Source organism: Canis aureus, chromosome 32 (genome assembly GCF_053574225.1).
Source record: "Canis aureus isolate CA01 chromosome 32, VMU_Caureus_v.1.0, whole genome shotgun sequence".
NCBI classification, from domain to species: domain Eukaryota; kingdom Metazoa; phylum Chordata; class Mammalia; order Carnivora; family Canidae; genus Canis; species Canis aureus.
The window spans coordinates 25,881,880-25,909,765 of NC_135642.1; the positions used below are offsets into that span (position 1 = coordinate 25,881,880).

Genomic DNA, 27,886 nt, shown 5'->3' on the forward strand with positions numbered 1-27,886 from the left:
GTGCTCAAAGCAAATGCCTTCCTGTACAAGGAGGCATGATGTGGGCTCATTTCTGCAGAGCTGGTTAGCCCTCAAGGGGCGGAAGTGGAGAGGTAAGTGGCCCGACTCCCAAGGATTAAAAGCTATGGTCTGGATTTTAGCACAAAGAGGGAACGGGAATGGAATCTTCCCAGGGCTGGCTTGAATTAGTTTAGGATTCCCTTCTAACTGGGAAACTTCCAGGTGCCTAGAAGAAGGAAAAAATACATATTTCTGAATTAATACTTGGAACACCTGCTTTCATAGAAACAAGTTTATAAATAATGGTTGGTTACAAAGCTGGCTTCTAGACTGAGCAACAGCTTGTCTGAAATCCAGTCCACTTGTAACTTTGTTATTATATTATCTTCAGGATCTTTTACTAACAACCAGACTTTTAGAATATGACCTATTTGTAAAGTAGAGATGATCTGTGATTATGAATTTAATAATCATGCCAATTCATCAGATACAAATTCAAGATGGTATGAGAATTCCTTATGTGGCTGCAAAGGACCAGACCAGAATATATCACCCAGAATACCTGCTTGGAAACATTTCTATTTAAAAAATGAATAAAAAATGAATAATGGTGGGGCACTTGGTGGCACAGTTAAGTGATTGACTCTTGGTTTTGGCTCAAGTCATGATCTTGGGTTTGTGAGATTGAGCCCCACATCTTGCTCCATGCAGAGCCTGCTTCAGACTCTCTTTCCCCTCTCTCTGCCCCTCCCTGGCCTCATGTGGCTCTCTTCCCAAAATAAATAAATACATCTTAAAAAAAGAGAAAATTAAAAAAAAAATGAACCACAGTTTTTGTTTTTATTAGAATAGAACTTTATTTGTGGCATCAAGATTTTTAAACATGATTTTATACTTTAAAGTATGCAATAAATTTGATACATTAATCTTGATATATATTTACCATACAAGAAGATTTTTAAAAACAATGTCAAATGGCTTATAATCAAAACAAATTGTGTTAAATTTGGTAATTCTGTAGGATCATTTCAGCATTATAAATAAAAAAATGAAAACATTCCATTTAAATTTGAGTTAGGGTGAAATGTGTTTGTTTTCCAATTTTATGTCTATGTTAAAGTTTGCTTGATTACAGAGAAAATACAGGTTAAAATTAAGTGCTTATAATTTCTAGAAAAATAGAACATCCTTGCTTTATGAAGATGACCCAATTCACTCTCTACCTGTAGGGTGCATTTGGGACACTTTTCTACCTGGGATGAGAGGCTGTGTGGCTTGATACAGGTACCCTGCAGACCATCAGCCACAACTGGAGATGAAGGGGATGATGGTCTGTCGCTGGGAGCTGGTGGCAGTGTCTGGTTTCATTAATATCTTATTTTATATCTTGTCACAGAACCATCCAAATGAGTATCAGTCAGATGAAAAGCAAGCTTTATATTTTCTCAAACTCTGATCTGCTATATTTCACAGAAATGATAAACAATTATATGGCAAAATCCTGTGTGAACAAAAATAGTTTTCACATTAAGTTCTCTACAATGAGGACATTTCAAAATGCATTGGCCCATATTAATATTACTTTGCTGATGTGGAGAAAATGAATTCTGATGGCATATATAAACACACACATACATATATAGTCAACATCAGAGATGTTCCTACTTCTTTGTTAGCAGACATTTTATTTTTAAAGGAAGAGATTCTTCTTTGGGAGTGTAGCTAGTGTGCATACCTGATTTGATAAAATCTGATGGTCAACACAAAGCACAAAGCATCTTCTGGTCAACACAAAGCACAAAGCAGCTCTCTGAAACTTACAACAATCTTCCCTGACAATGAGAGTGGGTATGATTGTTCTTTGACTGATGAAAGAACAGGAGCCCAGAGAGGTTAAGTAAGTTGCTTCAGTTTAAACAGTTGGTAAGTGATAAAACTAGTACTCTATCCGGTGGTCTTGCCTGAATGCTAGTTAACACAGGTGAAAATAAAACACAGAGTGCACCAATCTGTGAATGACCTTCCCCAAGCTGTGCTGCAGAGGTGGTGTGTGGAAAGCAGTTTTGCTACTTTGTCACACTGGAGATCCTTACCAGGTGCTGATAAGTACCCATAGTGTCATACCCCACAAACTTAAACCAGTAATCAGAAGCACTGTTTACAACTCTCCGAGTGCTTGCTTCAGCAGCACATATACTAAAATTACAACTCTCTGAGTATACATATGTATTTAAGAAGATTTATAACATATATTTACAATTACTCCTCAATCACCAAGATGCCATATTAGAAACAGGTTTAACTTTTTGCAAGAGCATTTTCTATGTAATCATTCTAATATACGTATGAAACATAAATACAAGTCTTGGCACACTTCATCTTCGCAGGTGTACAGAACACATTCCCTTTTGCCTCCTTCTGCTCACTGCTACTTTTGACTGTTTACAAACTCATTTACATATCTGTAAATTCCTTGAGGTGAGGACTGAGCTAGATTTCTTTGAAGCTGACAGCTCTCACCCCCAGGGCCTTGCACAGGGCTAGGCACACAGCAGGCATTCAGTACACATTTGTTGAATGCATGCACATGATTTCTACATACTTCAATTTGGTTAAAGTAGGATTCTACTTGTCGCATTTTTCCCAAAGAATTTTGGATTTATAGTAAAACATCATTTTCATAGTAAACAGTATTTTAAAAAAGCATAAGAAATGTGGGTAATAGGCTTAATACAAATTACTCATTACAACTGTTCTTTGGTTATGTTTAACAAATTATTTGGTTTTTTGACTAAAGAGAGATACTAAAAATATAAAAATGCAACTACAGAAATTAGCTTAATCTGTAAACATAATAAACCCTGTAAACATATATTTACTACATAATTGTGCAAGTATAAAGAATGACTAGTAAAAGCAGGTACTATACATTTAACTTAGTTCTTCAAGGCATATTTAGAAACACTGCTCTGTGAAGCTTTAGTGTAGTGTCTGAAGAAGGAATTCTTTTGCTTTAAACACGGAGGAGTAATGATTATGCCAGTGAACCATAAAGATATACAGGCAAAGGCAAAGGTGTTAATACTCTTCACACTGCGAATCTTAATTCGCTTCACACATCTTACAAACCACCTTGTTCAGTAATGCTACATATTCACAAAAGCCAAATACTTTTAAAATTAAGAAGTAAACAATTTTTTTTTGCAAGGGAGTCAGTGGACGAAAAAGAAAGGTAACACATTTTCCAAGGTTTTTCCAAAAATCTGGGCAGTAAGGTGCAGGAGGCAGGTCTACAAAACAATAAATAGCTGTAGGCAGCATGAAATACATTGTAGTTTAATCAATATTAAAGTATTCTTTTCCAAATTTCGGTTTTCCTTCTCAAAAAGCATCCAACTTTTCACACGAGACACTTATCACAAATATTTCACAGTTATAATTTCAGTAGTTTAAGAAAGAACTGCCTGGCAAATACTGTAAAAGAGGTAAATGTTAAGGACAAAACTATTTCAGGCACAAGGGACTTAAATCCTAGAGTGGGAACTCTAAAGATAGAAACAGCTGTGTGAATGCAACGTATTATTTAAAAGTGAATGAAATAACAGTAAGGTTGTCATACTGCTTCTTCTAATACTTTTATCGGGTTTTTCTCCACTATCTGGGAAGAAACAAAGGCCAAGTTGTAGTAGTTCCCTGGAAAATTTTAAGTCAAGATTTTGCTTAGACAAAAGTGGCAGTGAAACACTCTAGGTTGTTACTTGGAATCTAATCAACGCCATCAAAGCCTTGAGTGTTCTCAATTGCCATCTGCAGTTTATCCCATAATTCTTCAAATGATTCATAGGGTGGCAAGTCCAAGCGATTAAAGCTGAAAGAACAGAGAGGACCTGGTTACGACAGACATTGACAAAGCAAGTGCCATGGTGGCCAATGATAATGCTATTCGTGATGTGTTCAACAATACTAGAAGGCATTTTATCACCAGAGGAGAAGGAAGATACAGTACTGGGCTCTAGGCATGGACTCATCCCATGACGTCTTGGTGCTGTCCTCTCTCACTCCCACTTTGACCTCCAAATGTCTGGGTTCCTCTGTTAATTTAACCTCCCAAAGGGTATGTTCTAGCTTCTCTTGGGATGACCCATCATTCATGTGATGGTGGGCCACACATGGTCCATGGGTGAGATGGGCCTCTCCACTGTTCAGTTTCCTGGTCTCCAAGCCCAGGCCTGCCAGGCAAAGACATACCTGATCTGCATTGTTTCTGCCTTCTTCTCCCCCTCCTCCATAGCTGCCACTGACACAGAGCAGGCTAGACCTTCTGTACCCAGACTGTTAGAGGAGCTTCACTCTCTGAAAACGTGTTCTCTAAGGGTCGAAAAAACTGCTTACCATGTATGGGCTCTTGGCAGCTTTTCCGGGGTACCCCACTGTTCAACTGTAAATGACTGTGGTCCATTTGAGCCTGCAAAGAAAAGAGTTGCTTTGGTCTCATTTATTCTTTATAGGAATCCCTAAAATTTCACAACTCATTTTTTCCAGTGTAGAACTTAAACATACTGATCTATGAACATACTACTAATAGTGAACATACTACTAATGAACATACATACTAATCTTAAACCTACTAATCTAGTTTCTTTAAACTCAAGAGAAAAGAAGGCTGTGGTGTCCTTGATGGCTTCATTTTCCAGCCACGAGATGAAGCTTCCTTCCTAGCAACTCACGCATGGTCACCATATCACTGGGCCTCTAGGGTACCAGAGCTCTAGGACTTTTGCTGTGTGCTAGCCCTGTGTCTCCACATGACCATCTCCTTCACAGGTACACAGAGAAAATAAATATTTTCTTTTTTTTTTCCAGTCCTGCTGAAAATAGCTTTATTTTTTTCTGATTATCTAGTCTCAGTGCAAGGAAATTAAAGCAATAGGGAAAAAATAATGAAGGGAGTAAAAATCACCTCAAAGTCCACTCTCAAATCTGAGTAAACCTTCTATCATGGATCATTGTGTGTGTGTATAAATGGAATTTTGTGTGAAGGTAAGCATGTGATCCATGCTGCATTTTTCTTTTATTATGGACACTTTCAGAAACTTTCTTTTCTTTTCTTTTTTTCAGAAACTTTTTTCTTTGAAGTTTGCACTTAGTTCTCCCTTCCCTCCAGTCTCAACATCCTCCAATCACTCAGGTAATCAGTGCTGACAACCCAATGCAGAACCTTCTATACTTTTCCCCATGTCTTATAGTCATACCTAATTATGTGTGTGAGTATAACTGCCAGAAGCAGCACTAAATATACTGGATATTCTTGATATTACAGTTTTCTCAAAAAGCATTGTTTTTCACACATCACACATCATAATTACGTTCAGTTAAAATTTCAGTATTCTTGTCATGGTTTTCCATAACATGGGATCGTACATATTTCCCTGCCTCTTGACTCTCTCACCTAAATAATCCATTGTGAACACTCCCTTTAAGTCAACTAAGACACCCTTTTATTGAATAGATAATACTGTATTATAATATTAACAGCTTGAAGTGACTTCTTTTTGAAAATGCATAAGAATTTGAATTATATTCTAATACTACCAAGTCTGGCCCCATGTGTGGGATATTTCCCCCAAATTCCAAACAATTCATGAAACCAATGGATGGCTGTAGGCCCGGACTGCATAAAAGGAGGACGTGGAGCTAGACATGGAAAGGGGTGTTCAGCCTGCCTTGATCTTTCCCTACTGTAACTGGCTAAAATATGGGAGAAGAAAAGGAGAGGAAGTCACAGGAAACCACTGAAAAGACAAATGCAAAGAAATCCAGTTGGGCAAGCAGGGGCACATTTATTAGGGCACAGCTCCTATCTCATTCTTCTCACTGAGCATGGTGACTCTAGGTGAGGAAGCAACAGCTGCTTGACAGGTGCTGCAAACAGATACACATGGAGCTTAAGGAGATCAGGTTTGGGATCCCTGGGTGGCGCAGCGGTTTGGCGCCTGCCTTTGGCCCAGGGTGCGATCCTGGAGACCTGGGATCGAGTCCCACGTCGGGCTCCCGGTGCATGGAGCCTGCTTCTCCCTCTGCCTGTGTCTCTGCCTCTCTCTCTCTCTGTGTGACTATCATAAATAAATAAAAAATTTAAAAAAAAAAAAAAGGAGATCAGGTTTGCCAAGGAGATGGACGGGGCTGGTGATCCCGTCAGACAGCAGCAGCTTTCTCTTTGCATGAAAAATTCAGCTCAGCAACTACTGAGGCTGCAGTTCTGACTTGTAGTTTCCAGAACAATTCTAAACTTCGCTGTTGCTCTGAGCAGGGCTCCAACCTGAGCTACACCTTCCCTGAAAGATGTATTCCTCTTAGTATCTTTAAAAGCAAGTAAATGTCATTCCAATAAATAGCTGATTTGAGAAAAGTTGATCCATATCAGAAACAGCAGGTTTGTTTGTTTCTTTCAAAACACACCTCTAAATATATCCACTAGAAAACAGTTTGATAGGATATGCAGAATTTCACTTTATAGAAAGCTCCATTAATAGTAACTATTCTGAATATTGAAAGATATGTAGTCTTGTCCCTAGTCCTGCACATACACAAACATCATACACACACACCACACGCATGCGCGCACGCGCACGCGCACACACATATACATCTTCCATGATCAAATAAGTTTTGAAACCCCTTTTTTTCATAGTAAAGGTTCTGAATGTATTTTCCTCAAATGTATTCTACTATGGAACTCTGTTTCCTGCTGAATACTTACTAACATTCTGTGGGACGTTACATGTTGCCCTAAACCATCACCCCACAGACAATGCTCTTTCTGTGATGGAATATGTAGCAGGAATCAAATTTAAAATTCAAGAATGGAAAGTAACTCGAGGCATTTCATGTTTTATCCTTTGGTATCTGATTAGAAGGTGTACATATATTCTGGCCTACTTCAGTGTATCTCAGTAAATCATTTAAAACCCTTAATTCTTTTTTATTAAGCCCAGTGTTTGTATAAATGAAAGAAGCTTGACAACTAATCAGCAATAAAAAAGACAAGTGGCATCACTCCATTTTTTAATGATCTGCAGCAAATTCTTACCATAGAGTTCAGCAAATCCATTCATAGGCACTCGAGATGTACCAGTGACAAACTGAAGTAATCTTATTCTTTTTTCTGAATCCATCATTAGAACAGCCTGAATAAGAGAAAAACAGCATTTAGGTACATCCCTAGGAAAAAAAGTAACAGAACTATCTTAAAAAATATGTTATCAGAATTTAATTATGGTATTAATGATCCATTATTAAATTTACATATATCTGTTAGTTACATTTGTGTTTCTGGGTGGCTTACAGAATTCCTAAAAACACAGAGTAACTCTGTGGGATGAGATCACAGCCTAATAAAGTGACAAAAATATCTTTTTGGATGTGACTCGTGGCTTTTTAAAAATGATATTTACTGATATTATTGAGTAACACACACAATTCTCAATTAGATGGAAAATAACATTTAAAGCAGCCATGCAGGAGGCCCAGAGAATGCACTGCAGGTGATTACAAGTTCTCTTGGACAGTTCTACTGCTGGTAAGGAACCAAGAGCCCACCACGGCTGTTCCCATGACTTCCTACATTCTGAACACTGACTTATCTATAAATATGCATGGAGGTTGCAGCCATATCCGGAAGGTAGATGTATACAGTACATTACATTGTGTCTTATCTCTATGTGATCCATTAGTATAGTTAATATGACTGAATCTATTGAAAAGTAATTTACAGAAACAGAAGCTTTCAATTACCTTCCAGAACCACTGTATGACTTGATGATTCACACTGTAGCCATTCTTATATTTTGTGTGTTCTCTCCAGTCATTCACATCGACATCTCCCAATCCACACATAAGAAGCTACGTGATAAGAAATGTCAAACTACAGACAAGATAAATAATGGACACAAAAATCCTGTTTGAAAATAAGAGTATTTCTTACCTCTAGTTCATTTTCATCGAAAATTTTGATGAGATCCTGTGGTATTAGTTCAAAAAATCCCTAGGAGAAGGAATGTATTTTAAAAATTGGTTAGCAGATTCCATTGACAGCCCTCTACTTTAGCTCCTGGGTTGTTCTGGAGAAATCCCACATGCACATAGGTTCCTACCACCACCTAGTCTTGGGTTCTTAAGTTAACTGAGATTCCAGTATTGGCAAGAAAATGTACATGTCCATAATCTCTTCTTTCTCACTGATTCCTCACAATGGCTATTTTGAAACCTCTCCACACTTCCCAAGGCACTTCCTCCTCCTCCATGTTACCCCTTCTTGACAGCAGATAACTTTTATTTGAGAGACAAAACAGAGGCGATTATGGAATTCCCTCAACCTTCTGCACGCATCTCCATGTACCAACTGCCACTGACATCATTGTGGTCTCCCTTCCCACTGTCAGAGACAGGTGCTATCTCCTCTCTGTGCCTCATCTGCTTCCCCGAAGGGCTCCTCTCACTAAATCTCCTTCTCTTTATTAGCTCACTACATGCATTTATACTTGTTTAAGCTTATCTACCTTAAAAATAACAAAAAAGGGGTTCTTGGCTGGCTCAGTGGTTGAGCATCTGCCTTCGGCCCAGGTTGTGATTCTGGGGTCCTGGGATCAAGTCCCATATCAGGCTCTCCACAGGGAGCCTGCTTCTCCCTCTGCCTATGTCTCTGCCTCTCTCTCTCTCTCTCTCATGAATAAATAATTTAAAAACAAAACAAAACAAAAAAGCAAAACCATCTTTCTTCTCTTTACTGCCAAGTTATTATACCTTACTGAAGCCACCTGCCCACCTGCAGCTCTGCCTCCACCCGCTGCCATCTGCCCTCTGTGCCCCTGCTTCCCTCAGGCTGTCCTGGAAAAAGTCAGAGACAGCTCTGTGGCTAATTCTGATAAACACTTCCTAGTTCTGTATCTTTTTTTACTTCTTTGCACTAGGATATTGTTGAAAACACCTTCGTTGTTGAAACTTTGTCTGCTGTGGATGATTTCTCTTTCATCTCTGTCTGCATTTGCTAATTTCCCTTGAAGTCTCCTTTTCTACCCACTGGTTCCTTCCATATTGCTGTTCCCACATCTCTATGGTGGCCATCCACTTTCATTGTTCGTACCATTCTTCCAATTTCCCATCTCACCTAGTCCACAGCTCCAGGACACAAAGGCAGATGATCCCCAAATTCATGCTGCCCTCCCCAGACCTCTATCCTTTAAAGCATCCTGAGCTACAGCTCTCCCTCATGAATCCCACTCAGATACACACACAGCTGTCTTCCCACCACTACCACCTTAGTTCCTGCCCTTACCTTTGCTCACCTGGATCACTGGAGTACCTTCTCCCCCCACCCCTGCTGCTAGCCTTGTCCAACTCTAACTCACTACACGCCACTTCCAGAATGATCTGACTAAAATATAAATTGAATCCTGGTGTTTTATCATAGAACAGCCTTTGATACCACCTTCCTTCCCCTCACTGGATTTTCACAAAAGAGTCAAATCCCACCTTTGTTTCCAGGTTAGCAAACAGGCCCTTCATAACCCAGTTCTGGTCAGCTCTCCAGCTCAGTTTTACCTCCTGCATCATCTTATGAACTGCTGGCATTTTCTCCAACATGCACACAGTCTTATGGACAGACTTCACACAGACCACTCATTCTGCTTGGAATTGCATGTAGCGGGCCAAACGCCCTAGGCCTTCCCTGTCCCTCCCTGCACCTCTCCTGCCCTGGTTTCCACCTCTCCACTGTGCTTACCAAGCACAGGCTTGCCTCTGTCCACCTCTTCAGATTCTCTGCCCCCTATAACAGGACCTATGTCTTTATGCCTTGTGCAGTACCAGATACAGAGTGAGTGCTGAATACTGGATAAATAAAAAAGTACGTGATAAATATCTAACAGAAGGTTTTAAGTTGGTTTAAGACACAAGAGTGCACTGGCAACAGCCTAAATGTTCACTAACTGGGGAAGTTTAAAACCTTATGGATTTATGAGTAAACTGCAGCCACAAGGAAAAATAGTTGCGCATCTTGACACATAAAGATTTCCAATAAATATTTGATAAGACAAGAAAGCAAGTCACAAACTAACATGTATAGTGTGATCCCATGTGGGAAAATAAATGGCCTATTCCACTCTCCCTATAGCACCCTTGATCCTTGTTCATCTAATGTAACTTAAGATGGAGGAGGAAGAGGAGACATGACTGGGAAAAGATGAGGATCCATGACCAGTGTGAAGGAGGATTGTCAATGTCAACTGAATGGGCTTCTTGAATGAGTTTTAACAGTGAACACCTATTCATTTAAAATTTTTTACTATAAAAATTAAAAGTTGTTTTTAAAAAGCAAGTCATCCATTAATTATCACATGTGATGACTCCAATACTTGAAACTCAAGAATTATACTTTGAAATTACAGAAGAACAAACAAAAGTAAATGAATACCTCTTTAAAAGCAGCCATTTGCTTCTGGATTCGGTTTACAAATCGCCACTGTATTACAAGACTAAAAAGAAACAAAATATTTCATCTTTTTCATATGAATGAAGAAAAACATTTAAGGTATATTTACTCCAGTTGGAAACAAAAAATAAAGACTAGGTAAGCCCAAAAATAAATATGAATGGGTAATACAGCATTTTTACAGAAAGAGAATAAAGAACATTGAGACGCTGGCTATGAAGGAAGAAGGTACAGAGTCTTCCCAGAAAGAACTACAAAATTATTTCCAGTAAAGTATATACTAAACATAATAAAATACATACTAACAAAATACTTACTAAATATATTCCTTTTTGTTCTTATTGGTGACAACTATTTCTGATCCACCAATTTTCAATTCATGTTGATGTGTCTAAAATTAAGCATGATATCTTGATATGTTATTTTAGTGAAAAAAAATAAAATATACATATTATAGTTATACCAGAAACCCAGTATTTTAAATTAAATCCATTCACAAGCTAAGAAAACTTAAAATATTAGTTTTACTAAAATAAACATGGAATGAGTCAAATGTCAAAGAAAGCAAAAATTCTTGCTGAGACAGCTTTTGTTACTGGAAAATAAATTTTAAAATAGAGCACAGAAATGTGTCAAGGATATGTATTATTTAGCTTCTAGACTTGTTATAACATTTGTTTCACAATTTATGTACCATTTCAATTAATCAAAATTTACAAACCTGTCCAAAAAGTTCTTCATCTATGACAAACCTGAGGTCCAATTCTGTTGGATCATTTTCAAGAATCCATCTTAGTGAATTGTAATATTCACCATCCTAAATAGGGAAATTGCATATTTAAAATTTGTATAAAAAAAGACACCTGAACCTGCAAATAAAGTATGCTGAGAATCTGAATACGTGGACAAAAGATGAAAAGTAGTAGCACATCTTTTCTTATATTCCAACAAGTATTATAAACAGAGTGGGATGACTAGTAAGTGAGAGTAAAAGATGCATAAATCAGTGGAGTGGTGGTTGCCTGACAGTTTGGAAATCTATCTCTATGGAGGTAAAGATTTGATTATCCAGTTGAAGGGTCAACTAAAGTAGTTTCCAGATGAATACTAACCCCCATGGATACCCAGGAGCACCTAGCACCTTTCTCATATGGCCTCTTGAGACTTGAATGTTTAGGTAGCTATGAGCAGGTTGTTATTTATATCTGGTCCAAGTTAAAGAAAAATCTCAAATGAAATACAGAACCTTAATTAACCAACTCAAATAACTATGAAATTTTATGATTCATAAAGAATCATACCATCCACATTAATAATGTCACAAGAAAGGAATAAAAAATGTACTTGGTCCCCAGGAAGAGATCTTAGAATCCATGTGTACACATAGTCTATAAGGCTATTCAGCTCAGGCAGCAGGGCTACAGTCAGGGGTTTAGTCCTTGGGTTTCCACTTCTTTAGAGTAGCCTAACCACAAGCCCTTGCCTCTGGACTGTCATTTTGCAAACATATGCCATTCATCATAAAAGATCATAATTCAAACATTGATAGTATACTGAAGTAATTAGGGAGAAATTTACTGATATCTATAGCATTCTGCATCAAAAAAGAAGATGGATTGATGGACACACGGGTGGACTGATGGATAGGTAGGTAATAAAGTAAGTATAGAAAAAAAAAACAGTATGGAATCTTGGTGGTGGATACACATATTGGTCCATTGTAAAATTTTAAAAATATTATTAGGCATTAGAAAATTTTTGTATTAGAATGTTGGGAAAAATGTTCATTTGTATTTGGGAACATTATAATCTATTAATTTCTTCATCATCAAATTTTAACTTTAAAATATCCGATTGCTTGCTAAATCATACTTTCTCTACATGATAAGGAAAAAAGACCTACCACCGATTCCATATCATGAAGTGTTATTGGTTTGTGTAGCATCATCTTGTAAAATGGGCGGATGAAGAAACCTTTCAAAAAAATCAAATATATTGAAAATGATTAACAAATGAAACAAATGAGATAATTATACTTAAAAAAAAGTTTTATGTTTAATACTAACCATCCAACAGTTTGCCATGATAAACTGCCATTCCAGCTACTCGGCCAATAAACTTGAAGTAAGAGAGGTGATCCTCGTTACACAATCCAGAGTTTGGATTTATCTGTAGGGTGTAATTATCCCTGTAAAGACAACCACATTTAAATGCTTCTCTCTATACTTCTATATAAAAATTTTATTTTATTTTTAAAAAGACTTTATTTATTTATTCGACAGAGAGCACGCATGCACATGCAGGGAGAGTGACAGAGGGAGCTGCAGAGGGAGAGGGAGAAGCAGGTTCCCCACTGAGTAGGGAGCTTGATGTGGGGCTCAATCCAAGGACTGGGGGATCATGACCTGAGCCAAAGGCAGATGCTTAACCAACTGAGCCACCCAGGTTACCCTCAAATAAAAATTTTAATATGACAAAACTATAAATTAGCTCCCTCTTTGGAAGTTGTTTACCTCTATTAGAACCATGTTAGACCCCTGGACTTAATGTTTTTAAAAAGAGTCACTTCTGGGACTCCTGGGTGGTTCAGTGGTTGAGCATCTGCCTTCAGCTCAGGGAATGATCCTAGGGCCCTGGGATCCAGTCCCGCATCAGGTTCCCTACGGGGAGCCTGCTTCTCCCACTGCCTATGTCTCTTCTTCCCTCTCTGTGTCTCTCATGAATAGATAAAATAAAATCTTTTTTTTTTTAAAAGCCATTTCTGTCAAAAGGTGGAAAACAACTCAAATGTTCAATAACCGATGATGAATATGCAAAATGTGGTGCTCCTTTACACAATGGGGTGTTACTCAGCTTCATACAGGAAGAAAATCCTGACATATGCAATGCCATGGATGAACCTTGAGGGCATAGCTAATGAAATAAGTCAATCACAAAAGGAAAATCCTTGGGAACCCTGGGTGGCGCAGCGGTTTAGCGCCTGCCTTTGGCCCAGGGCACGATCCTGGAGACCCGGGATCGAATCCCATGTCGGGCTCCCGGTGCATGGAGCCTGCTTCTCCCTCTGCCTATGTCTCTGCCTCTCTCTCTTTCTCTGTGTGACTATCATAAATAAATTTTTAAAAAATTAAAAAAAAAAAAAGGAAAATCCTGTACAATTCTACTTCTATGCAGAAGTACCTAAAGCAGTTAAATTCACCAAGATAGAAGGCAGAATGATGACTGCCCGGGAATAATGGAGTTAGTGTTTCATGGGTACAGTTTCAGTTTGGGATAATAAAAATGTTTTGGAGATGGATGTTTTGGAGATGGACGGTGCTGGCAATTGCACAACAATGTAAATGTACTTAATACCACTGAGCTGCACACTTGAAATGGCTAAAATGGTTTTATGTTATGTATATTTTGCCACAATTTTTTTAAGAGTGTTTTGACACATCAGTTACAGTTTCCCTTTTCTGGCACATTGTAAGATACAGTTTCCTTGCATCATACAACTCTTTGTTAGTTTCAAAGCAGCGACTTTTTTCTGTATAGTCATTGTGAAACTACTTACGTAGCAGAATATTCAAACAACCCATAATAAGGGTTAAACATTTCCTTTGAGATCAGGAAAAACCATTCTCTAGCGACTCCTCCGTAATCTAATCCCTTTTCACCATCGAACTCAATCCACAGTCGAGCCTTGAGGAAATCCGCTCTCTTGACACCCATAATCCTCCTGTAAGAGTCCTCAAGGACAGTTGCACGGCGAAGTTTCATTTCAAATTTGTTTGGAATGTCGTTCTGAAAACCCAGAGAAGAGAAACCTACAGTTTAAATAATCAATTCAACATGTTGGCAACTTTATTTTTCATGAAAGTTAAAAAAAACCGTTGTGCTCTTCCCTGTGCCCAGGACACTTTTTTAGGGAAAGCATGACTAGGAATATTGTCTAATATTTCTTTTATGGTACAAAAGAATTCACACATTTTCTCTAATCACATAATATTACAGACTTCTGATTCTTATACTAGAAGAAGCAGGTATCAATAGTGGCCATCATGCTCACATGAAGGCATTTCATGAACAGTCCTTCCCATGTTAAGTTCCAGTGAAGACTGTCCGATGGCCTACAGTGTAGCCAACACCTGCTCTTTGTTGCTTGTCTGTTGGTTTGGGGTTTTTCCCAACCTCCATCTTTCCTCCTTGGAGCCCATCCTGCTGTATTCCTTAATAGGTTCTAACATTTACAGACCATAACACTGTTATGGCACTGTTCCCAGCATTTTAATGGGTTAACTCATTTGCTTCTCATAAGAACATGAGGAAGAAGCGACTAATATACTTTCCATTTTATGGGGGAAGAAACTGAAGACAAAAATTAAGAGAGCCCCGAGCTCTCAAGTCTCGATTTTTTTGTACATCCTTTGCTTCTGTGACAAATGCAGGTAACTATGCTTTTAGACAGCTCTTATTGTAAATTTTATAAAAAGATGTCTGAATATTTTATTCTTGTTTTGTGTGCAATGTTCAAGTGTAAGATGGTAAGAGAAAATTTGGTCACTTCAAAAGAAGAAAAGAGGGCTACTTTTAAGAAGAAAAAATCAATTTCACTCTTAATATATTTAGGAAAAAAGGAAAGCCCTACAGAAACATAATAATATAAGCAGTTTTTATAAAAAAATAGAAGCATAACATAGGCAGTTTCCTCTGCTGCTTATGCAATTAAAAACAAAGGCAAGATCAGAGAAAACCAATTTTAGACTAGACACTAGGATCCTGGGCTGCCAAGTGATCTCCCATTTACTGGGGTCTGCTCTGGGCTAGGCCCCAGCTACATAGCTACAGTAATGGAAGTGGGAGGAAAGGGAATAAAAATGTGGTATAAGATATGATTCCTCCCTCAAGGAGTTTATAATCTAGCTTGTGTGAGAAAAAAATATAAATGTTACTAATCCTGACATTTACAAGAGTAAGAGAATTGCTAATAATAAAGATATAGGGCAGCCTGGGTGGCTCAGCGGTTTAGTGCCACCTTCAGCGCAGGGCCTGATCCTGGAGACCTGGGATGGAGTCCCAGGTCAGGCTCCCTGCATGGAGCCTGCTTCTCCCTCTGCCTGTCTCTCTCTTCTCTCTGTGTATTCTCATGAATAAATAAATAAAATATTAAAATAATAATAATAATAAAGATATAAGCAATGTTCTGTGGGGCCCAAAAGATTGAGTTGCAATTGCAAGTGAGGTGATCCAGGAGGCTTTAAAAGCAAGTCCTGACCTGGAGGAGAGGCAGGGGAAGAGCAGCAGGCTAAGGGAAGAGCATGGGGGGTGTGGAGGGGGGCTGGCTAATGTATTTAACGGTGAGAGGGTGTAGGAGGGAGGGAAGGGTTGCAGTGACAGGAGAAAGCTGAAAAGCAGTCTGGGGTCAGAGCAGAGGAAGGGTAGATGCAGCCTGGGGGGAGCTGTGGAATCAGACTGTTCTGGAGACTAATGGGGTGCTTTTAAGGAGAGGCAAGAGGCAGCTGGCCAGTTACAGACCCTGAAAGAGACCCTGTGAAAGAGGAATGGAAATGGAAGTGAAAGAGGGCAAGAGGAGCGACTTCCATGTTTGGGCTGGGGAGGGGACCAGGGCATGGATTCTGGGGTCAGGAGCCTTGTGTTCAGATCTCAGCTCCCCCTCACATGATTTTCTAAGGCTTGATTTCCTCATCTGTCAGTAATAATAGTCACCCCATGGAGCTGTTTCAGAATTTAAGGGCATAATGCATTTCATATGCATCCTCAGTATCTGGCATGTGGTGAGCTCAATACTGACTAGGCACCCTTATTCTTCACCAATGAGATGTTAAGGAGAAGGCAGAGGAAAAGGTTAAAGACAACTCAAGGTTTTGTAGCAGTAGTTTTTAAACATTTTTATTTCTGTCTTGCTGTCTGCTCTTTTGCTGTTATGTGTCTGCACATAGATTTTTTTAATCCTATCAGGGACTTTTTGATAAACTAAGGATGCAGGTTCTTAGCCTCTTCCCCATGCTCTTGAGTCTCTCCTTCTGGAACGAGTCCATGTTTCTTATACTTTCTTTCATGTTTTTATCTCTTTATATACCTTTGCTGCATTCTGGGTAACCTTCTCTTAATCACCCATAAATGTCATTTTGGTCAAGAACATGGACTCTGGGGGCAAATGGGTGGCTCAGTGGTTGAGCGTCTGCCTTTGGCTCAGGTCATGATCCTGGGGTCCTGGGATTGAGTCCTATATCGGGCTCCCAACAGGGAGCCTGCGTCTCCCTCTCCTATGTCTCTGTCTCTTTCTCTGTGTCTCTCATGAATAAATAAATGAAAATCTTTAACAAAAATAAAAAAAGAACATAGACTCTGGAGCTAGACCACTTGTCTGGCTTTGCCACTAATAACCATGGGACTTGATCACATCACCTAATCTCTCTGTGCATTATCCTCACATATAAAATATGGTAAAAACAGTTACTTCCTTATACAGCTGGTATAGAGATTACATGAATACATGTAACTTGCTAAGAACAATGTCTGGTTTGCAGTGAGAGCTCCATAAATACTACTACTTTCACTGCAGTTTTTCTGTGCTGTGACCTGTTTAGGAGAGGCTTTGTTTCATATCTCTTGCTGCCTGGAAGACATTCACAACTGGATATTATAATATGTTTTTGAGTGTTCAGAATGGCAAATGGAGAAACTTGTGCTTCTTTTCCACCAATAATATTTTCATTAAGGGTGAAGATATTTACCAGGCCAATAGATCAACAAAGTCTTAAAATCCCAAAGAACTTTAAGAAGTAGAAAGCCAATTTCCAGAACAATTTTAACAAAAAGCTATAACTGAGGATGAGTTTAAAAAGTTGCTTATAGTTTAGGCTTTCACTAAGGCACAAAATATTTGCACTAAAAATCTATTTCATTTTTTGTTAAATTTTGGATGAAGAAAATTCTGTGGTAGCAGACCCACCATCTTGAATCTTTGGAAAAGCAGGCTTCCGGCTTAGGGATGCAAGAAAATGTAACCCAATATAGCCACCTAATGGTAGTATTCCTAAACTGCAGGGAAAGGGGAAAAGTATGAGCAAATTAGAAAGGCATTACAGAATGATCATCATCAACAGAAATGAAATAGATGGGCAGATGATGAGTTTAAGTTTCAAATATTAGATTTGTGGTGATGGAAAAAAATATTGTACACACATCTGATGAAGCAGAAGGATACAAGCAACAAGAACACTGGTACAATCACAGTTGTATTTTCAAATTATGCAGAGATATGTCATATTTGAAAGCTGTAAAGTATGAATAACTATCTCTAGAAAACAACAGTCCAAGCAGAAAAGGAATCTAGAGTCCTCCTACACAATCAGGCATGAGGCTGGGGCATAATCTCCAGAGCTTGTTCAGATTCAACCAAGCCCAAGCTCCACAAACCCCACTAGGAAACCAAGTGAGAGCTCTTTAAAAGCAAACTTTAATACTATTGTTTTATATTACAAGATATCTTTCAAAATAAGGAAAAATACAACATAACTGTGGTTTTTGATGATATATAACACCGAGCAAGTAAAAAAATAGCCACTTTTCCCTATAAGAAACTATTCAAAGTTGTTAAAATATAGAATAAATTCTCTATTACTTCTAAAAATGCATTTTCCACACTTTAAGTCTATATAACAATCATTCCTAAGAACTCAACGTAAATATAACTAACCTGCTTCTTCAACTTTCGTCGGAAGAACTCATACTTTCTTTTGTAATCCCTGGAGTAGGGCACTGCCTTGAGTTGAAAATTTTAGAAAAATAAAGAAAGTTTAGGTTGTTTTTATTCTGGAGCAATTTTAAAAGTTCCCCTCTGAGTGTTTTATGAACATAAGTTAAAGGCATTAAAAGAGAATATTTGGAAAGAAGAGTTTAATTTGAAGGAAAACAAATACAAAACTTAAAAAATTTTAATTTCTCTGTTTAAGATTAAATGGTATTCAGCAATTCCCATAACTGTAATTTTCATCATGCAATATTCTTGAAATGCAAAAAGCCAGAAACAGGAAATTTCTTCCAAGTAGTGAAATATTAGAAATGAAAATTTCCATTTCTAAACAGACTTTCAAAGTGATTTCTCCATTAAGAGAGCAATTTGAAAAATGTACTTTTTTCCTTGAACTCTGAGGAATTGCCTTTTTTACCCATTATTTTAAAAGACCAAACATGGAGACTGAAGAGTCATTTCAAAGAACTGGATCTTTAATTTTACTTGTTTTTGTGAATTAGAAAACAGTTAAATTCTCAAAAACAAAATATGGAACAAGTAGCTATCTAAAGAAGAAAATTATTTTTCCTACCATTAACCTGACTCAAGAGCAGTATAAACATCATACACTATAACAGTTATGCTTAAAGATGAGTATTTTATATGCCAGCATTTATAGTTATCTCTACCAAAAAGTTCAAGACAGGCCCCTGGAGTCCATTGGGTGCTTATCTACTTTTTCATCTGGTACATTCTTGGATCCTCTCTGATCTGCTGATTGCCAACATTCTTTTTCAGGCAATGGCAAGTACCAGCCTGAGCCCAGCAGCCCACTGCCTTAGCATTTGACTATCTGGCTCACTAGTCTCCCAAGGCTATTGCAAGGGTAAGGACAATGAGTTTATATGCTCTTTTCAAATAATTGAGGCCTGGAGTGGGTGGGGTGAGGAGAGAACAGAATTGCAGATGTGCCTTCCTCTCAGGGTCTGTAGGATAATGCCCTTGACCATTCACCCTTGAAAAGACAGGTGAGAGGACAATGCCACCAATCACACGGACACAAAGAGACTTACTGGTCCAGTTATTGCTACATTTTGCAACCGAGGATCTTCCCATTGTGTTCTTTTTATATCTGAAGAGGGAGAGAAAAAAAAGGTGTTCTTTATTTTCCTGCACAATATTCAGTATTTCAAAAAAATAATATAATGAAAAATCACATTGCACATACTGTGATTTATGTAGAAGATTCTTCCATCTGTATGAGTTCTTTCTTCCCATCCTGGCTATAATGAAGAATGTATTTCAATTATTTTAGGAGAGAGTTTTATATGTATGGGTAGAAAAACGGCGCTGGTTATATGGTTAATTTGCATATTTCATGCTTAATAGAAAGCAATACTCTTTAATAATAACATTACTTATAGTTGTTGAAGAACTACTTATTCCAAAATACAAAATGTTTGAGGTAGCCAAATTAGATTTCTAGCAATTCTATAAACTTACAGGTAAAGGCCCCAGATCATTGGAAGAATCCAGTGACATCTTTCCTCTCAGATGAGCTGGAATTTTCAGTCTTGGATCTTCCTTTTATGGTAAATAAAGAAAACAACACACACACACAAATCTTAAAATCAAGAAAGTCAATCTGTTACCATGTTTTCTAACATAATTGATATTTAAAATACTCTCTTTTAAAGTCTACTTTTGGAGCACCGGGGTGGCTCAATGGTTGAGCATCCACCTTTGGCTAAGGTCATGACCATGATCCCGAGTCTGGGGATTGAGTCCCACATCAGGCTCCCTGCAGGGAGCCTGTTTCTCCCTCTGTCTATGTCTCTGCCTCTCTCTGTGTATGTCTCTCATGAATGAATAAATAAAATCTTAAAAAATAAATAAAAAATAAAAGTCTATTTTTATTTCATTTGTTTTACCTGTGAAATAATAGTTTCTCTGTCTAAAACCCATCATTCCCAGGCTACAATATTCAGTTCTCAGGTCTCAGAGTAGGATCAGTTTTAACTCATCATCTGTTTCACAGAAACCATTCAGAGAATTATGCCTCACTCGTTAGGGACTGGGTCACTATATAGGGCTCTTCTCTAAATAAAAACTGCTTGAATGAACAGGACATTAAACTAGACCAATGTAATTTTTGAGGCCTTGAATATACTTCTTGGCACTTAATGTGTTGATCTATTAACATTTTTTAAAGTTAGGGAGGTAAGCTTGAAAAGTTTATTAAGGTCAATTCATAATTAGGGTCAATTCAAATTGTTGAAAAAAAAACAAAATTCAATTTGTTTGGATTCACATATATATATATATTATTGTTCCAATATATTTTTTTAAGATTTATTTATTCATTCATGATAGACATAGAGAGAGAGAGGCAGAGACACAGGCAGAGGGAGAAGCAGGCTCCATGCACCGGGAGCCCGACGTGGGATTCGATCCCGGGACTCCAGGATCACGCCCTGGGCCAAAGGCAGGCGCCAAACCGCTGAGCCACCCAGGGATCCCCTGTTTCAATATTATTTTATTAAATAATTTATTAAACTATTTTAGTTTTATTAAGGTACTTTGGTTTTGTTTTTTTAAGATTTCATTTATTTATTCATGAGAGACACAGAGAGAGGCAGAGACACAGGTAGAGGGAGAAGCAGGGTTGCTGAGGGGAGCCCAGTGCGGGACTTGATCCCAAGACCCCAGGATCATGACCTGAGCCAAAGGCAGATGCTCAGCCACTGAGCTACCCAGGCACCCACAACTTTGATCATTTATTTATTTATTTGTGACTTTGGTCTTTTATTATTTTTATTTTTTTTAAAGATTTTATTTATTTATTCATAGAGACACAGAGAGAGAAGGAGAGAGAGAGACAGGCAGAGGGAGAAGCAGGCTCCACGCAGGGAGCCTGACATGGGACTTGATCCCGGGTCTCCAGGATCACACCCCTGGCTGCAGGCGGCGCCAAACCACTGCGCCACTGGGGCTGCCCTGACTTTGGTCTTTTAAATGAATTAATCAAAATCTAGTCGTCTGCTGTTGATTTTTAGTAATTTTTCTATTAGTGGTGAACGAACTGCTCAACAACTTTAAGATTTATCTTAAAATAAAAATTGTATTTAACTAGCCTCCCCAAAGTTGTTGGGTATTAAATAGGACATACATATATCTCTTTATATCTATCTTTATACATATAAGGGTAAAGGATTATTACAAATCTCTTCCTAAGTATTTAGGTCTATGAGTTAAAAATAGGAGGTAAATGTATTTCAACAATCCCCAAAAATATTAAAAATAGGCATAAATATTTCATGAGTAGAAACAGTACTGTTAAGAATTCAGCATCTCTTTAAAAAATATGAGAAAATGCAGGTTATATTAATGTACATCTAAAGGTTACAGGGAACTCCATATGTAAGAGTTAAGACTGTTGCTCGAAATTCAAACTGGACAGTATTAAAGTTACCCAGGTAGTGGTTTTGGTGTTGTGGTCAATAAAGAAAGGCCTCCCATTTGGCGCATGCCGGACTTCCCAGCCTTTAGGGAGGAATCCTTGCTCCATTTCAGCCGCCTGGGTCCCCTGCTGCGCTGACTCACTCAAGGGGACCTGTGGTTGAGGACATGCCGCACTCTGGCTTGGCTGCAGCTGACTGGTCTCCACCGTGGCCTAGCACATTAATTAAGTCATGTTGTCACGTTTTATAGAGAACACACAAACAGCTGTGGTTAAAAGGTAACCTACAAACAGAATACATACTTAGAAATAAACCTAAATAGACCTAAACATTGCAGACTCATTTTGTTAAACTTTGATTTTAAAATAACTTCTAATTTCTCAGCTAATTCTCTAGCGGTACGATGATGCTGGCTAACATCCAAGTCTGCAAGTAGATGCACAGGACTGAGGAAGCTAGGTCCGAGGGATCCAGCCCAATGGCAAGGGGAGCTGCACAGCACCCCTCAAAGGAGGCTCTCTCTGCTTGGTCCCAAAGATGCAGAGTGTGGAATTCCCCGTATGTAGAAGTGGTTTCATATGCTGGGCAAACAAAATGCATGGCTAATATATGCTGCAGAAATGGATCATTGAAATGAAATTTATTTGTTTGAGGAAATATTAGGCAGTACTTAAAAACCCTGGATTGATATATAAAACAGTATGGATAGGATTTTAAAACAATGTTGAACAAAAAAAGATTTAGAATTATATGATAATGAAATTTCAAAATCTGAAACACAGGAACATAAACACTACTTTGCATCATTTTGGCTCTCTACGTAAGTGTGTATAACAGAGCCTGGAAGAACTGTGCAAGGCCATGGCAAGAAGAGGAAGTCTGCAGTCCAGAAGAGGGCCCTCACCAGGACCCAAAATGCTGCACTCTGACTTCGGCCTTCCAGCCTCCAGAACTGTGATAAGTAAGTTTCTACTGTTTAAGTGAAAAAAAAAAAAAAAAAAGACTGGCAAGAACACCCAACAGATAATGTGATAATGCTTCTCTCTGGGTAGTGGGACAAAATGCCGGACTAAAAGGAATTTAGTTTTATCTGTACTATTTTTTTTTTTATATATATTTTTAAAAGATTTTATTTATTTGAGACAGAGAACAAGCATGAATGGGGGGAGGGGCCAAGGGAGAAGCAGACTCCCCCTCAGTGGGGAGCCTAAGGGGGGGGTGGGTAGAGTGGGGGCGCCTTGACCTCGAAACCCCAAGATCATGACCTGAGCCAAAGTTAGACACTTAACTGACTGAGCCACCCAGGCGCTCCTGTAAGATTCTATTTTTGAAAATAAAATGTCTAGAAACAAATATGGTAATTTGTTAATGGTGGTAAATTCTGGGTGTTAAGAAAATGGGTATGTGCTCTATTGTTCTCTATACTTTCCAGTGTTAAAAAATGTCCCAGTAAGAGAAAGGGTGATAAGATAAAACAAACGTTTTCCTCAACACTTAACAGGGAAATATCACAAAACGCACTCACTGTTGCCAAGGACAAAGTACTATCACGACAAACTTCTTTAATAGATTATCTTTTAGTGAAATAATGATCTTAACCATTCAAATGACAAAATTATCCAATGGACCAGATCATTTACTCTGTCCTTTTATTCCCAGTAGAATTTGTTTTACATGATAACAAGTGGTAATCATGTATTTTAGAGATCTGTAGGAAATGGGAGGCACCAATGTCAGCAAACAATTAGAAGACACTAACAGGGGCACCTGGGTGGCTCAGGTTAAGCATCTGCCTTGGGCTCAGGTCATGACCCTGGAGTCCCAGGATGGAGCCCCGAGTTGGGCTCCCTGCTTGATGGGGAGTCTGACTCTCATCCCTCACCCTGTTCATGCTCTTGCTCACTCTCTCTGTCTCTCAAATAAATAAATAAAATCTAAAGAAAAAAAAAAGATGCTAGCAGCATCTGATATATACCACAAAACGATGCAATAGCTTCCACAGGAATATGATGGCTTAAATTATGTAAGAAAACAAGTTAACAGATAGATTGCATGATACCTGTACAACGGGCTTTGTCCAGGTAGTAGTTCTGGAATTGTGATCTACATAATATGATCTTCCTCTTTCATCTTGTTTTTCCTCCCAACCTGGTGGTAATCCAGATGAAGTAGGCAAAAGCTAAAGTGAAGAATAACAGGAAAACTGAATGTTAATAAGAAACAATCTTTTTAACAATCCTGTTAAAGAAACAATCCTCTTTCACTGCCTTCTCTCTTTAAAATTAGATTTTTTAAAGTCCTATGTTGAGGTATATGAAATGAAGTATACAACATTTCGCTTAAAGAAAAACCAGAACAGACCATACTGATGAGAGTGATACCAACATTAATAAAACATGACAATGACACACTAAATGCTTTAATACAGATCATGTCATTTAACATCCACACAAACCTTAATGAGATAATTGCTATTACTAGCTGGTTTTAATTTACAAGGAAACTGAAGCTTAGAAAATTGGGCTAATTTCCTAACAGATACATTGCTAATATGGAGCTGAGATCTGAGCCAGGTCTAGTCTAACTACAGAATTTATCGCCCAGATGTGAGGACTCAAGAGTCACCCCTGCCTTCTTTCTGTAAGGGCTGGGGAGTTGTTACTTATGAGTTTATTACAAATGAACAAAGAGGTCTGGTTATTCCCAGGTTTACTTAAAGTTGTCCAGGTTTGGCCTTCCTTTTGTCTTTTGAACCAGACTAGACTCTTCAAGGTTTGGCCTGATTCCCCAACATGCTTTACACATAAAATCTATCACCACTGGTCTGTTCACCAGATACACCATCCCCTAGACACACAGGGGTAGATGTCCATTGCTGACAGTTTCAATGAGCTGTTAGTTTACAAAATAATGAAATTTAAAATTGCCCAGCTTTACAAATGTCTCACAGCTGGTGAGCAGACAAATGAAATATAGTAGATACGTCTACACAACAGAATATCATGAACTACTGAGACCGTGTACCAGCATAGCCAAATCTCAAAAACATTCTATTAAGTGAAAGAGGCCAGGTATATCAAATTATAACACTGTATGGTTCCTATTCTATGAAATTTCTAGAAAAGGAAACACTGTAGCTAGAGAAGGCAAATGAGTAGTTACCTGGGGGCTGAAAGCAGGTGCTGTGATTGAGGGAACTTTCTGGGGGCAGTGAAGGGTTCTTAAACTTGACTGTGGTGATGTTTGCACAACTGTATCGATTTACTAAAATTCATGTATTTGTACACATAAAAATGAGGGGATTTTATGGTATATAAATCATACCTCACGAAAACTGTTAGAAAGACTAATCATGAATTGAGAAGAAAAAGGTATGGAAACAGCTTTTTCAGTACATATAAAAACCAAAAATACATGCATGTACTGATGAATATAAATCAACTCTAGACTCTACTGCTCCTGTGATGCACTTAAAATTGCTTCTTGGATGAATGCCTGTTGTCAATCAGAAATGCAACATCTTCCTTGTAAGAGGACATTACAAAGTACAGTGGAAGAAAACCACAGATCTCTGCTTAGGCAGGTTCCAGCTGAATGGAGGAGGCCAGGCATATGGCAATAATGAGAGAAAGGATGGTGAGGGCAGTCTTTCTGTGGCATCTACTCTCTTGTAGATGGTCAATAGTGACTGAGCCAATGGCACAGGTGGGTGCTGCCTCTTTCTTCAGTACAAGATTGTGTCCCTCTATTGGTGCAGGGCCACCTTTTTAGATGGATGAGCTACTATTTGGTTCAAGGAATGTTGAGTCTCTGCATCCCAATGATGGAATTTCCATGAAAGCAAAAACAATCCCCACATTTCAAAATTAATGCATCAACTGCCATTCAAAATTACATGTGAAAAAAGGTGAGGAGACATTCAAAGTGGGAAAAGAGAATGCACACAGACGCAGAGAAAGGAGAGAGTCAGGAAAGGGGGCAGCTTATTTGGAAGAAAAAGCAGGGACAGGGTTAAAGGCAGCAAGAGCTCCTTGTGGGTTGATGAGAAGGAGGGTACGCTGAAAGGGTGAGGAGCCTGGGAGTTTTTGTTGGTTTAAAACACAAGTAGGGGCTGTGTAAAGAAGAGATAAACTCAAAGTAATGAGAGCTAAAACAGGAAGAGATGGGGGTGGAAGACCCAAAGGGAGTCAAGAGTCCAGGCATGAGCTCCAGTCAAGGCTGTGGCTAGAAACCCTACTGGGAAGAAGGTAGAAGGGCTCAGTGGATGTGGACATGAGTCTGAAGGGAAGGGAGAGCAGAACTCCATCCAATTGGCCACTGAGCTTGCCAACACCAGTGCACATCTGCCCAAATGACTGAGTCCTGATGTGACACTTCACATATGGGGCAGACACTGCTGCTCGATGCCAGGGGCCAGTGTACAGAGGAGAGGCAACTGGACACCACTGTCTCGAATGAATGCTGCCTGTAGACCACCTCCAGCCAGCACAGTGCCTCAGTGGACAAGCCCAGGTATCCCCCACACTCACCAGTGCAGAGGCCTTGGTTTCTTACTATGGGAGAGGCAGTTCTCCCGTTTTGTCTCTGAAGGGTCCATCTACCCTCTCCCCCTCTCCCCCTCTCCTCTGAAACTCATCTCCGAGAACCCAGATTCTGTGCTGGATTGGTTCATTGCTAGGCAGTCAAATGTTCATATTCAGTGTTCAAAAAAAAAAAAAGTTCTTGAATTTCCTATTTTTACTGACAATGTGGGGAGGGTATAAAACTCACCACAGGAAGTGTAGGCTGTTCCTCAAAAGTATAGGCTTGTAAGCTGCCTCTTCTGCTGGAATGATTCTTATAAAAAAACAAACCAAAAAAAAAAAAAAAGAGTGACATTAGCTTTAGGTTTTTGATTTATGTTTGAAAGGCAGATAAAATAATGGGGGTGGGTATGACAGGGCAGAAGGAAAAGTGGCTAGGGAGGGCACTCACCTGCTCTAGATACCTCTGTGTGCCAGCACCTTCCACCTTGTGACTCACCCTTCTCCCCTGGGTTTGAAGGTGCCTCCTGGACACTCGCTCTTGAATGTCAAACAGATACCCCTCACTGTGCCCCCAAACTGGATTTGGTTTTCCCCTGTCCACACCCACTGAAACCTGTTTCTTGTTGGTACTCCTTGTTTCTGTGGGCAGCACTGGAGTCCAGCAGCTGCTCCCGTCAGGTATTGGGGTGGTCACCTTACTCCCACCCCACCCTCCCCGTCCCTTACCGGCAGGTCACTCATCAGATCTTACTCATTCCGTTTCTTTACCTGTTCTCAAATATATTCTCCTTGCACTTAGTTCAAGTTGAGTTATTTTTTTCAATTTTGAGTTTCCATCATTTGTCACTGTTACTGCAGCAACACCCTAACAGATTTCCCTGCTTCAAGTCCTATTTCCTTAAGCCCACTATCCATGCTGCATGCTGTAGCCAGAGAGCCAGAGAGCATTTTCCAGTGGAGACCTGGTCACATCATTCTCCAGCTCAGAGCCCTTCTGTGATTTCTCACAACTACCAGCAGGAAGTCCATAGCATAGAACATAATGAGCTCCCTGACTTGGCTGCTCTTGACAGCTCCAGTGCTTCCCACCTCAACACTCACCCTCTGAACATTCTAGATGTTCCCCAGAAGTCCCCTATTCTTTTTTTCTCTGTGTTTTTATATGCATGCTGTTGTCACTATCTGAATTTTTTGATAGACATAGAAAATGTTTAGGAGAATACATGCACAATCATCAATAGCAATTGAGGTAGCATATATTAGAGGTAAAAGGTATATATTATTTTATATACTTCAATACTGTTTGAATTTCTAACCATGACAATATACTTTAAAAATAAATAAAAATAATAATTATTTTTAAATTAACATGCACATGGTATGAAATTCAAGAGGTACACAAAGCATATGTCCTGCTCACTCTGTTCCTCTCTTTAGAGATGAGCAAGGTTATCAGTTTCCTGTTTAGTCTTCAAGAAATGATACACATTTTTTTGTATGTAGAAAATTTACATAAATGGTAGCATATCAAACACATAACTCTAGGCACCTGGTTGGCCCAATTGGTTAAGCATCTGCCTTTGACTCAGGTCATGATCCCAGAGTCCTGGGATCGAGTCCTGCATCAGGCTCCCTGCTCAGTGGGGAGTCTGCTTCTTTCTCTACCCCT

General features: G+C 38.9%; 1 protein-coding gene across 4 annotated transcripts in view; it reads right to left on the reverse strand.

Moving 5' to 3' along the window:
* Window positions 1–831: 831 nt before the first annotated feature.
* NEDD4 (NEDD4 E3 ubiquitin protein ligase) overlaps window positions 832–27,886 on the reverse strand; it is a 123,138-nt gene continuing 96,083 nt past the window's right edge. For 3 of the 4 annotated variants that reach the window (XM_077881190.1, XM_077881191.1, XM_077881188.1), the window contains 18 exons: window positions 26,462–26,527; window positions 23,751–23,870; window positions 21,703–21,903; window positions 19,734–19,814; window positions 19,459–19,513; window positions 19,304–19,362; window positions 18,195–18,260; window positions 14,046–14,275; window positions 12,556–12,677; window positions 12,393–12,463; window positions 11,211–11,306; window positions 10,807–10,880; window positions 10,472–10,532; window positions 7,985–8,044; window positions 7,795–7,902; window positions 7,091–7,187; window positions 4,393–4,465; window positions 832–3,868 (listed from right to left, as the gene is read on the reverse strand). In XM_077881190.1, the coding sequence (XP_077737316.1) occupies window positions 3,766–3,868; window positions 4,393–4,465; window positions 7,091–7,187; window positions 7,795–7,902; window positions 7,985–8,044; window positions 10,472–10,532; window positions 10,807–10,880; window positions 11,211–11,306; window positions 12,393–12,463; window positions 12,556–12,677; window positions 14,046–14,275; window positions 18,195–18,260; window positions 19,304–19,362; window positions 19,459–19,513; window positions 19,734–19,814; window positions 21,703–21,903; window positions 23,751–23,870; window positions 26,462–26,527 (1,743 nt within the window). In that variant the 3' untranslated portion in view covers window positions 832–3,765. The remainder of the gene's footprint in view (window positions 3,869–4,392; window positions 4,466–7,090; window positions 7,188–7,794; window positions 7,903–7,984; window positions 8,045–10,471; window positions 10,533–10,806; window positions 10,881–11,210; window positions 11,307–12,392; window positions 12,464–12,555; window positions 12,678–14,045; window positions 14,276–18,194; window positions 18,261–19,303; window positions 19,363–19,458; window positions 19,514–19,733; window positions 19,815–21,702; window positions 21,904–23,750; window positions 23,871–26,461; window positions 26,528–27,886) is intronic. The other variant, XM_077881189.1, reaches the window with a different exon arrangement.